Below are 11,860 nucleotides of genomic sequence, written 5' to 3'. Positions count from 1 at the left end.
GAGGGGTGGGGCTGGCACCTGGAGGAGTGTGGTCACAGCCGCCACCCCCTGGGAGGGCCTGGGAAGCCAGTGAGGCTGGGGGCCCAAAGTCTGGGCCAGTCCCTGCATGGCTTCCATCTTGCCTAACACTGGCTGACCCTCGAGTTGCTCAACCAGGAGCCACCAAGCTATGGGGGAGGGGAGCAAGGGTCCGGTTCCCACTCCTCCCCCACAGGTGTTGGGGCCAATTCAGTCGAGCAGTCCCTGCGTGGAGCCATCTGGGATTATGGCCATGACCTCTGAAGGCCACCCTGCAACCCTCAGGCTGAGATGCTCAGGCAGACTGTGCGGGTGGGCAGATCCCAGCTCTGCATCCAGGCCGTGGGGACAGAAGGCAGTGATGCCAGGGCCTGTGTGGCGCCCGTGGTGTGGTCTGCCCTGCCCTCTCCTGGGTGGCCCATTAGCTGGGCCCTCGCCACTGTCCTCTGCATCTGTGCTCTTGGCCCCCGTGTGGACCCCCTTCCTGGACCTTGCGTTTGCTTTGGTGGCCCCACCAGCCCAGGGCACCTGGAGCAGAACCCGGGGGCCTGACTCCACCCCAGTGGCCTTGGCACCACCAGGCCGAGGTTGATGCCTGGTCCCTCCCTGAGGAGCATGTCCTGTATCTACCCCCCCTTCATGGCTGTGTCCCCCACCCAGATGTCTCCCCCAGTACCCCTCAGGTCTCCTCTGATCCCCAGCCCCTCAGGACAGGGTCTAGCCGCTCAGGTCTGACCTCAAGAACCTTCCACCCTGGCAGCCATGTGGGACCCAGAAGTGTCAGGCCCGAGACATTTGTCCCATCATCTTTCTCGCTTGCCTGCAGCCCCCAGGGAGCTGGTGCTGACCTGGGCCTGTGGCTGCCAAGGCTCTCCGCCCCGTCCTCCTCGGGATGTTGGCTTCACACGGGCGACTGTGGGGTCGCATGCATCTGCCCAGCAGGGCAGGAGCGGCCGGATCCAGGCCCTGGCCAGGGCTTGGCACTAGGGGACCCGGTCATTGAATGGACAGGCCCATTTGTGGGACCCGTGGAGCTTGCAGGAGGGTGGCCAAGCCAGTATCCCAGAAGGGAGAAGGCAGGAGCAGAGCCCCTGCAGCTGGTGCAGCTGAGGACAGTGGGGCAGAACTTGACTGGGCAGGCCCAGGGAGCTGGGCAGAGGGGCTTAGGAGCTCTCAGTGGACACAGCCTGGGTTTCCTTTGGCTTTAGGGAAGCAAACATAGCCAGACTTGGGCTGTGGGGTTTCTAAGGTGCCTGGCACCCCCTCTGCTTCCATCTGTCCCCAAATGAGATTGATCCAGATGCCCTGGGGCCTGTCCCCGTTCCTGCAGACAGGAGGTGGAGAAAGAAGGGAAGAGAGGCCAGTGGGCGAGGCCCCCCAGGCCCGTGAGAGACCCGCTCCTGATCAGAGCTGCCTGTGGCGTCCCGTGTGGGGCATGCGCTCAGGGCATGCTGGCGGAGACGCCTGCCCTCGGGGGCTCACCACAGGCTCTGCTGTCTGGGCAGGGTGGGCAGGAATCTGGACCAGCAGGGGGCCAGGGATGAGAAAGCCACCCTTCCCTGAAAGGCTGCGACAGTTAAAAGGGAGCCAGCAGGTGATGGCGCAGGGACTAGAGAGGGACAGAGCTTATAAAGCTCCGTAATCCCGTGTAGGGCCAGACGGTGCCACTGGTGGCCGCAGGTCGGGGAAGCCCTGGTGCAGGGCACTCAGGAGGGTCAGTCAGCCTGTCCCTGGGTACCCATGGTCCCAGAGATGCCCCTCTGGCCATGACTCCAGCCAGACGTGTGGAGATGCAGATGCATGGGCAGGTTGTGTGGTCTGTCTGTGGTCCAATGGACTGAAAATGCCCAGCTGCCCCCAGGCCAGTGACTGGGTGAACAAGGTATGGCCCAGTGGAACTTTTGAGTAGAACGCAGCCACCAAGAAAGACGGAGGTGATCTGTGTGTCAACGTGGAGGTCCGTAGGTTTGTTAGGTGACACCATACAACCGACAGAAGCCCCAGTGCCGACAGACAGACTAGGGATTCCGTTGCTGTAGGAGGCCCCGGAGCATGGACTGTTCTGGAAGGTGCTGAGGAATTGTCTGCTAACTGCAGATGTCTGGGAGGTGGGAGGGAGGGGCTTGATCGTTCAGCCTGGTGTGTATCCATCTGCTTCTAACAGGATGAATTGCATTAAAAATTTAAGAAAATGGAAAGAATTTGAAAAGATACTGAGGCCTGCAGAGGAGGGGACACTAGACCCTGGGGGGAGGTCCCATCAAAACCAGCTTTTTGTTATCCATCACCTCACCCATGTCACCCTCCTGCCAGGGCCCCTCAGCCTGCCCAGTGCAGGACAGGTATCCGGCTCCCTGTGCCCACGCTGGGCCTGTCTGTGGGTGCCCCTGCTGGGTACAGTCTGAGGGTGGAGGGCACAGCAGGACTCTGTGGCCTGAGCCCCTGGCACACCGCGTGTCGCCGCGGGCTGTCTCTTGGTGGGGGCGGGATGGTGTGAGCACTCTGGCCCCAGCGCTGGGCGCGCCTCCTGCAGCAAGCACTCCCTGTGTCCCAGGGGACAGGCAGGTGGACAGCCCAGCAGGCACCCGCCCTCCCACATCAGTGACTGCACCACGACCCCCAGCAGCCGGATACTTGGCTGGCTCAAGCCCCCTCCAGGGTGTCGGTGGCACCGCCCGGGCGGGTGCAGGGCGGGCGCGCTGGGTGCTGGGCGGCGCGGGAGGAGGCCGCCCGCCTGCGCCGCTGGGGGCCGCCCGCGGGCCGTGCCGGCCAGAGCGCGCCGTGCGCCCCGGGCCCCGCGCCGCACACGCTAGGCGGCCGCGGCGGCGGCGACACGAGCGAGCGGGCGGCGGCAGGAATGCGGAACCGGCGCGCGGGCTGAGGCACCCGGGATGGCGCAGGGGCAGCGGGCGGCCTGCGCGGGGTCCTAGCGAGCTGGCAGCGGCGGCGGCGCGGGGACAGCGGCCATGGCCGGGGAGCGGCGCGGGGCCATCCTGGAGCTGCTGCGGCGGCCGGGGAATGCGCGCTGCGCCGACTGCGGCGCCCCCGGTAGGTGCGGGCCGGGTCGGCGGGTGCGGGCTGGGCCCCGGGGACGGGGCCGGGTACCGCGGATGGACACCTCCGGGATGGGGCGCTGGCCACCGGCAGGTCCACACGGCTGGGGCGCGGCTGGGGCGCACCTGCGGGTACCCGGACGTCACCCTGGCATGGGCTGAGCTGGCGGGTACCTCCCGCGCCCCCGCCGGCCGCCGCCTCCCCTCCCCCGCCGAGCTGCGTGTCTCGCTGTCACCCACGGGCCGCCCGCCGTGTTGCGAAACCTCGGCTCCGGGGAAGAAAGAGGAAATCGTGGCGGGCGCCGGCTGCAGGGAAAGAAGGGGCCAGCTGCCTGGGGATGTCCGCTGGGGCTGTGGGGTCCACCTGGCTCCCCCTACCCAGGGGTGACGTCATGCCCTTCAAGCTGCACCCCCCTGGAGCCACCCTCTTGCAGTGCGCCCAGACCTAGCAGCCAGAAGGCACCCCTCCCCCAGCGCCTGCACCTGGCTGCTCAGGGGCAGGTGGCCAGGACAGGTGGGGCCCCGGGAAGGGTGGGGCCTGGAGACAGGCCCTCAGTCCACCTGCCACCCAGTCCTCCTGGCCAGGCATCTTGCAGACTGTGTTCCTTGGTGGCCCTGCTCTGGGGTGATTTCCAAGGTGCTAGAGTCCAAAGGCACTAGAGTCCCCTCCCTTCCGGACCGCTTGTCCTCCTATTGGCTGTACCAGGAGCCCAGGGCTCTCAGATCAGCCCTGACTCTGCTACTGAGCTGTTGGGTGAGGACCAGGCAGGGCCAGCCCCTAGAGGCTCACCCACTCATGCCACCCGCCGTGGGGCTGGTTTCACTCAGGGCTGTCCTCCAGGCACATCAGGAAGGTAGAGACTCTAGACTGAGCGCCTCAGAACAAACCTCGCCGTGGGGTGGGAAGCCCCTGGGTGTGCTACCTGCAGCCCTGGCAAGCTTTTCTGGGAAGCAGGACTGGGCAGAGGAGCCTCCCGAGGCAGGGCAGCCGCAGAGCCCGTGCATAGGGGCAGGCTGGCCCTCGCCACTGGGCAGTGCCCTGCCAGCCCGGCTGGCTCACCCCGGACTCTCCCCACCGCCAGTTCCAGACCCGTATTCCACTTGTTCGGGAACACTTACCGTGCCAGGGAGAGGCGGGTGGGAACGGCAGTCAGCTCGCTGGGCTCTCCCGCCGGGCCTGGGGCTGGCCGAGGGGAGGAAGTTGGCCTTGTTCTTGTACCTCTCCCCGGCCACAATGCCCAGGGCAGCTTCTCTGGACACAGAGCCCCTCTCCAACCACCCTTGGGGCCTCCAGCCTGGTAGGCGGAAGAGGGGCTTCCCTGGCCTGGTGGGCCCTGCAGTGGCGCTCTGTCCCAGGGGAGCTGCCATGCCAGCCTGGCCCTTCTGTCCAGGGCCACTGTCCTGTGGCAGCTTCACTCAGTTCTGGGGCACAGCCAGGGCTCCCCAAGGCCCTGCACTTCCTGGCATTAGGCCAAGCCTCTGGGGTTTCGGGACGGGTCTGTGACATCAGCATCCTGTCTGCCGGAGGCCTCGTGGGGCAGGCCAGGCCAGTGGGTCGCTCCTGTTTCACAGCTGGGCAAATGGAGACCCTCACACCTGTGCTGTCTCAGGGACACAGGCCCAGGAAGCCCAGGTCCCTCCTGCCCAGCCTCAGCCCAGCTGTTCTGCCCCCACCAGCCTCTGCAATATCCCCTCCCCCGGCTGTGGGATGGCCACGTGGGTACTCTGGTCTGTCCCTGTTCCGTGCTGCCGTGGGGTGCAGCTGGGGCCCTGTGTCCCTTCTGTGGCCCAGATGGGGATGAGGGCCATGCTGGCAGTGCTGGGGCGGGGGTGGGTAGCGTGCTCCGCCGTCATCAGCACACTGTCAGGCGGCTGGCTCATGGCTGCTCTTCCCGACCATGCCAGCAGGAGCAAAGGTCCACGAGCGTGAGGGTCCCGTGGCACCCACTCTGGACAGCAGGGCAGGCTCGGGCCGATCTGACCACCAGGTCTGGGGCTTCTGGGGCAGACTCAGTGTGCATGTCTGTGGCAGTAAGGACATTCACGGCCCCCACCCGCTGGCCTGGCTGTGTGAGGGCCCCTGGCCACAGGCACTTTCGGGTCTCTGCAGCCCCCACAGAAATTCCTCCCAAACCCTCCCCGTTATCTGCCCCATGGTGGGCTCCCCCGACCTTGAACATGGGGCCCTGCCTAGCAGACGCCCTGAGAGACTCTTCTCAGCGCAGGGCTGGCTGGGTGGGCAGGTGTGCTTGCGTCCCCTCTCCTGGGAGACCGGGGTGGGGGTCTCTGTCCTGGTTGGGGAGGGAGGAGGTGGCTCCGTGCTTCCTCCAGATGCCTGATTGGAGCAAGGGACAGGTTCCCCCCTTTGAGCCTTAGGCCATCCAGTGCCCGGAAAGGGCTGGTGTGTCTGCCCCATTATTGGGTTGGGGTGTGGGTGACAATTCTGTGGTACTTTGAAGCCTGTCACCTGGAATACCTGGGCCTCTGGTTCCAGAGGTCTGGCTCTAAGAGATCTTTGTTTCTAAGGAGATCAGATGGGTTGGTACCATTGTGTGGAGGCCCAGGTGTTCAGCAGTTGCTTGTTCTTTCTACACAGGGACCTGAGGCCCCAGCCAGGTCCAGCCTGTGAGGTGGCCCCAAGACCCAGAGATGACAGAACACGTGTCCCCAAAGCCCCTGGGGTGGACTCAGTGCTCCAGGTCTTCGTTCAACCCAGGAAGGCTTCAGGGCAGAGGTGACATTTCAGAACATGCTGGTGGCCGGGCAGATGCACCTTGGTGGGAAGGAGTTTCAGGAATTTGGCCTAGTGTGGGTAGGGGTCTGCCGAGTGGGGGGCTGGGCAGACTGCTCCCACTCCTAAGGGCAGCAGCCCAGCTGGATTTTTAAAAAAATTTTTTTTACTATGAGAAAACATATATAACATAAAATCTAGCCTTTCAATCATTTTAAGTGTGCACCCCTGTGGCACCGAGCACATCCACAGTGCCGTGCAGCTGTCACCGCCGTCCACCCACAGAGCTCTTTCCATCTTCCCAAACTGCAGCCGTCCCCGTGAAACCCAACTCCCAGCCCCGCACCCGCCATCCTACTTTCTGTCTCTGTGAGTCTGACTCCTCTGGGGACCGCGTGTGGGTGGAATCGTGCAGATCTGTCCTTTGCGATGAGCGCGCTCGGCGTCATGTCTGCAGGGCTCTCCGGCGTCGTAGCAGGGTCAGGATGCCTTCCCTTTTACTGCGTGATATTCCGCTGTCTGGACGGAGCACACTTTGCTTATCCACTCACCCCCGGTGGACACTTGGGCCGCTGCCACTTCTCGGCTGTCGTGAGGAATGCTGCTGTGAACATGGGCGTGTGAATATCCGGGTCCCTGCTGTCGACTGTTTTGCGTTTATGCCCCGCAGTGGAGTTGCTGGATCACGTGGTAATTCTATGTTTAGCTGTTTGAGGAACCTCCAGGCTGTGTCCCTCTACCTGGTTTTGTGCACAGGCCACAGGCCAGCAGGACCCACACGTGCCTCCCACCCTGTGGGCAGGGGCTGGCTTCGGCCTCAGAGGCACTTACTGAGCCTCTGCGCCGGGTACCTGCCGGGCAGGTGCATCACCTGTGAGGAGGCTGCATGATCCCGTTTCGCACGTGAACAAACCAGTGCCCGGAGTCAGGAAGGGACTGCGGCAGAGTCCGAGGGTGGCAGAGGTGGCCTGTGGCAGTGCTTCTGGGGGAGCCAGGAACACTGTGTGTTGTGTGTCTTTCTCTAGAATGTTCTCGGTAGGGGGTGGTGCTCAGCATTCGGGGAGGGCTGAGGAGTGGGGGGCTTACAGTTGGTGGGCCTGGGAGTCTCAGCCAGGTGGGGAGGGAAGGGAGGTGAGGGGAAGGGATGGTGTGGGGGTGGGGGAGGGGAGGTGTAGACGGAGCCTTCCCCGGGCTCTGATATGGAGGCTTAGAAGGGCAGATGGGAGAGGCTGGGCTGATGGGAGAGCATCTGGTCTGGGTGTGGAGCTCGGGCAGGCCGTGGGATGGCTGGGTTGTGGTGGGGGAGAGGGAGCTGGCCCCTCTGGGAGTTGCAGGGAGCAGGAGGAAGGAGCTGGGGGCCTTGGGCACCCTTGGCCTGGGCTTTGGCTCTGGGTGCAGTGGGAGCCACGGGAGGCGTGTGAGCAGGAGTGTGCTGAGCAATGGCCGTCACAGGATCTGGAGGAACAGGCCAGCCAGGAAGCGGGGGAGGCGACTGGGATGCTGCTGCCAGGACCCAGACGAGGGACGGTGGCTTGGTGTGGGGGTGCTAGGGGTGGGGGTCCAAGCCTGAGTCTGTGGATATGGGGTGCGCTGGGGCCTGCCAGGGTGCTGGAGGAGCCGGAGGGGCGGAGGGGACGGGCCTGAGTGCGGCGGTGAGAAGCCTCTGCTGACGTCCGAGGGGATAGGTGGCCACTGAGGAAAGAGGTCAGGGGTAGAGATGGGGGCATCAGTGCCTCCAAGTCTTTTCTTCTTCTTTTTTTTTTTTTTTTTGAGGCAGAGTCTCACTCTGTTGCCACATCTGCCGTGGCGTCAGCCTAGCTCACAGTAACCTCAAACTCCTGGGCTCAAGTGATCCTCCTGCCTCAGCCTCCCGAGTAGCTGGGACTACAGGTGTGCGCCACCATGCCCGGCTGATTTTCTCTCTATATATTTTTAGTTGTCCAGGTAATTTCTTTCTAATTTTTTAGTAGAGACAGGGCCTTGCTCTTGCTCAGGCTGGTCTCAAACTCCTGAGCTCAAACGATCCGCCTACCTTGGCATCTCAGAGTGCTAGGATTACAGGCATGAGCCACCATGCCTGGCCTATTTTTTTTTTTTTTAAAGAAATCGATGTGAAATTCACATATGATAAAGTTCACCATTTGAAAGTGAAAATCCAGTGGCATTTAGGATGCTCACAATGCAGTGTGAACACCGCTCTCATCTAGTTCCCAGAGCACGGCTTTCACAGCCGAGAGACCAGTCGAGGTGCAGAGAGCGCCCGGTGGGGCTAGGGAGGCTGGGCCTGGGTCCAGGGATCACTGGCCTTGACTGCAGGGCGGAGGGGACAGCCCAAGGATGGTGGCCCGAGGGTTACATGGGGTTGGTGGAGGGGATTCCCATGTGGAGCATCTTTGGGTGCTGCTGGGATGACACAGGAGGGACTCCAGGGCCCTGGGAGAGCCAGCTGCAGGGAGCAGGGCAGGGTGGGGAAGGGCTAAGGGGCTGAACATTCAGGAGCCCACAGAGGCTCACACACACCTGTATGTGGGACCACAGTGCCTACCATGTGTGGGAGGAGGACCCATGGTGCCTACTGTGTGCAGGCCCTGCCCTCAGATCTCAGCAGGGACACAGGAACCTGCGCTCCTGAATGACAAAGGGAAAACCAAGTGGCTGCGTGGAAGGGCAGATACCGTGGCAAACAGAAAGTGGAGCAGGAGGGAGGGAACCTCTGTGTGCCGTAGGGGGGCCGTGCGCGCCTGTCCCTAGAGAGCCCTGGAGCCCACGTGACTCTGAAGGGCAGCAGGGCCCTGTCTGCCCCTCCAGCTGCCCACTGTGCCCCTGCCAGCGCCACCAGTCACCACCAGTCACCAGGACCTGGGCAAAGGTCTCTGGGGCTGGCCCTCTGCCCGAGCCATCTGCACCCCTCCCTCCACCTAGGCCTTGCCCGAGGGGCCATACCTGCTCCACCCGCCTCCGCCAGCAGATGTGCTCACCTGCCCAGGTGCCCCAGACCAGCTGCCGGAAATGGTTGGGGGCTGAGTCACCTGGGGCTGCCCGGAGGTACGGGGTCAGAGATAGGGCAGACAGAAGGGCTGCGGGAGTGCAAGGAAGCTGGTGGCCTCGGGCAGAGCCTCAGAGAGGACAGGCAGGGCAGGACACAGTGCCAGGCAGCCAGGACTGCGGGCTGCAGCCTCACACCTGGCTCTGCCTCCCAGCAGGGCCTCTGCCACTCCGCACACCGGCCCGGGCCCATGTGTCTTCGTCTGCCAGGCTTCCCAGCCCAGCCTCTCCTGCGGGGCCAGCCAGCCTTTGTCCTTGTTGGAAGTTGGGGGGCTTTAGCTCCCCATTCCCCCCTCCCCACATGTATGGTGCACACATGTCCACGAGGGCCTCAGCCACTGTGAGGATTTCCTCTTGGGGAGCCTGGGTCCTGCCGAGAGGCTTTTCGGGGTGGGGCTGGGATGGGCTGGATGCAGGCACAGCCCAGAAGTGGTTGCTCTGTGAATCCGTCACCTCGACCCGTAGGGAGGTGGCTGTACTATAGCTGGCCCCATCCTGGGGGCCGCTCTACCATAGCCCAGAGTTCTTAAAATGTGGCTCAGGGTCACGCACCAGGACTCTCTTCTTGCACGGAGTGAGTCCCCCAGGCTGGAGTGCAGTGGCGTGTTCACAGCTCTCTGCAGCCTCGGACCCCTGGGCACACATCATCCTCTTGCCTTGGCCTCGGTGATTCCTTCTTTTTTTTTTTTTTTTTTTTTTTGAGACAGAGTCTCACTTTGTTGCCCAGGCTAGAGTGAGTGCCGTGGCGTCAGCCTAGCTCACAGCAACCTCAAACTCCTGGGCTCAAGCAATCCTCCTGCCTCAGCCTCCCGAGTAGCTGGGACTACAGGCATGCACCACCATGCCCGGCTAAATTTTTTATATATATATCAGTTGGCCAATTAATTTGTTTCTATTTATAGTAGAGACGGGGTCTCGCTCTTGCTCAGGCTGGTTTCGAACTCCTGACCTCAAGCAATCTGCCCACCTTGGCCTCCCAGAGTGCTAGGATTACAGGCGTGAGCCACTGCGCCTGGCTTCGTGATTCCTTCTTTAAAACAGGGACTCAACTGAAAAGCCTTCCAGGGCACAGGCAGGTGCTGTGGTGTCTGGACGGGGCCTCTAGGGGTGGTGAGTCCCAAAAGTGGCAGGGGGCCGGTGTGCCCCCTAGTTGTCCCCGGGGCTGGGGGAATCTAGTTTTTATTTGTTTTTGAGACACAGTCTCACTCTGTCACCCAGGCTAGAGTGCAGTGGTGTCATCATAGCTCACTTCAACCTCCAACTCCCAGGTTCAAGTGATCCTCCTGCCCCAGCCTCCTGAATAGCTATGACTATAGGCTTGTACCACCAAGCCCAATTTTTAAAAATTTTTGTAGGAGTGGGGTCTTGCTATGTTGCCCAGGCTGGTCTTAAAGTCCTGGGTTCAACTGATCCTCCTGCCTCAGCCTCCCAAAGTGCAGGGATTATAGGTGTGAGCCACCTCACTCGGGCTGGCATGCGATATTTAAATCGGTTTGCTGGATGAAGGCCACACACACAACTCACGGCTGAGGGGGCCTCCTGCATGCTGGGGCAGGCCAGGGCAGGAACCTGCCCAGCACCCCTGGCTCTGAGCAGGGCTGCGGGTGGCTGGCCACACCCTGTCTGGCCGGAAACAGGGCTTTGGAGCTGGCCCTTTGCCGGGAGAGGGCACTGGACAGTGCCTTGGAGCCATCAGCCTGAGGCTTGGGGTGAGGGGCCACACTCCTTCCTCTGTCAAGCTCCTGCCACGGCCTGGCCTTTGCACGTGCCGGTCGAGACGCCGCACCTCACCCGCCATGGCTGGCTCTCGCACACCCACGGCACTTGGGGCTCCGCTCCCCCTTCCCGAGGCCTCCCTGCCTGGCTGGCTGCCGCCCGCTGTGGGTGTCCTTGGGCGCAGAGGAGACCTCTGCCGCGTGATTGGGGGTGAGGGCCTGCCCCCGGCTGGGCCTGAATGTTGCTGGGGAGGTTTTGCTCAGGGATGGCAGGTGGAGCTTTTGGTGACAACACCTCTTTCAAAGTGTCATTCTGCCTCTCCCCACCAGCCCCAGGGGAAATCCAAAGTGGGGTAGAGGAGGGTGGGGACGGGGCTTCCCCATCAGCCTGGGGCCCTGCATGGTCCTGCCTTCCCTGGCTAGGTCCTCCCCACCCTGGGGCCTGCTGTGTGCCATCTGCCCTGTCACCTCACCTGTCTGAGCCCGAGGCGTAGGACACACTAACCTATGAGACTAATGGGAGAGGAGAGAACTTGGAGAGGCTTGGGGTCTCCGTCCTCACGCAGAGCCCACACCTCGATCCCCCTCTGCTCCTGTACGGGCCATGACCAAGGCGGACGCCTGCCTCCTGGTGGACCTTAACAGGTGGGGGGCCCACAGGTGAGCCAAGGTCTTGCCTGCACACAGGCCAGAGGGTGCAGGGGGGCTGCCCCCGCCCCATAACCCCTTCCTCGATCACCTGCCCAGGCTCCGGCCAGCCCCAGGCACACACTTCCAGGAAGGTGGGACGGTGGTGAGGAGGGCTCTGGGAGACAGGTGCAGTGACTGAATCCCAGCTCTGCCACCATATGACCTTGGGCAAGTGTCTGACCCTCCCTGGGCTCCGTTCGCCTTATTCCATAGAACGGTCGCGGCTCTCAAGGTGGTTGCAGGATGGCACAAGAGCACGTGGTCAAGCACCACCACACCTTGGAGGAGAGGGTCTGTCAAGCCCCTGGGGACAGCACGGGAGGGACATTGGCTCAGCCTGGAGGACCTGGAGGGGGCTCAGGGGTCAGTGACCAGCCCTGCGGTCCCCGGGGCTCTGGCTGGGCTCTGCGGCAGCCCCCGCTCCTTCCTCTGCCACAGCCAGGCCTCAGGCACGGTCCACAGGCTCCCGGCACCAGGCGCCCGCTGGACGTGGCCTTCTTTTTTTTTTTTTTTTTTTTTTTTTGAGACAGAGTCTCGCTTGTTGACCAGGCTAGAGTGAGTGCTGTGGCGTCAGCCTAGCTCACAGCAACCTCAAACTCCTGGGCTCA

At 62.8% G+C, this 11,860-nt stretch overlaps 1 protein-coding gene across 4 annotated transcripts in view; it reads left to right on the top strand.

The window, feature by feature from the left end:
- The first annotated feature begins 2,794 nt into the window (after positions 1-2,794).
- The window catches only part of ADAP1 (ArfGAP with dual PH domains 1), a 58,567-nt gene continuing 49,501 nt past the window's right edge, over positions 2,795-11,860 (top strand). For 2 of the 4 annotated variants that reach the window (XR_012913499.1, XM_012759112.3), the window contains exon 1: positions 6,299-6,492. Coding sequence is in view for 3 of the 4 variants with exons in the window: in XM_012759112.3 (XP_012614566.2) it covers positions 6,462-6,492 (31 nt within the window). In the remaining variant the exon portion in view is untranslated. Of the gene's footprint in view, positions 3,067-6,292; positions 6,493-11,860 lie in introns of those variants that run through there. The other 2 variants (XM_012759114.3, XM_075995230.1) reach the window with 2 other exon arrangements.

This window comes from Microcebus murinus, chromosome 19, assembly GCF_040939455.1.
Source record: "Microcebus murinus isolate Inina chromosome 19, M.murinus_Inina_mat1.0, whole genome shotgun sequence".
NCBI classification, from domain to species: Eukaryota; Metazoa; Chordata; class Mammalia; order Primates; family Cheirogaleidae; genus Microcebus; species Microcebus murinus.
The sequence above is the reverse complement of the archived record's forward strand: the minus strand, read 5'-3'. Positions and strand labels throughout refer to the sequence as shown.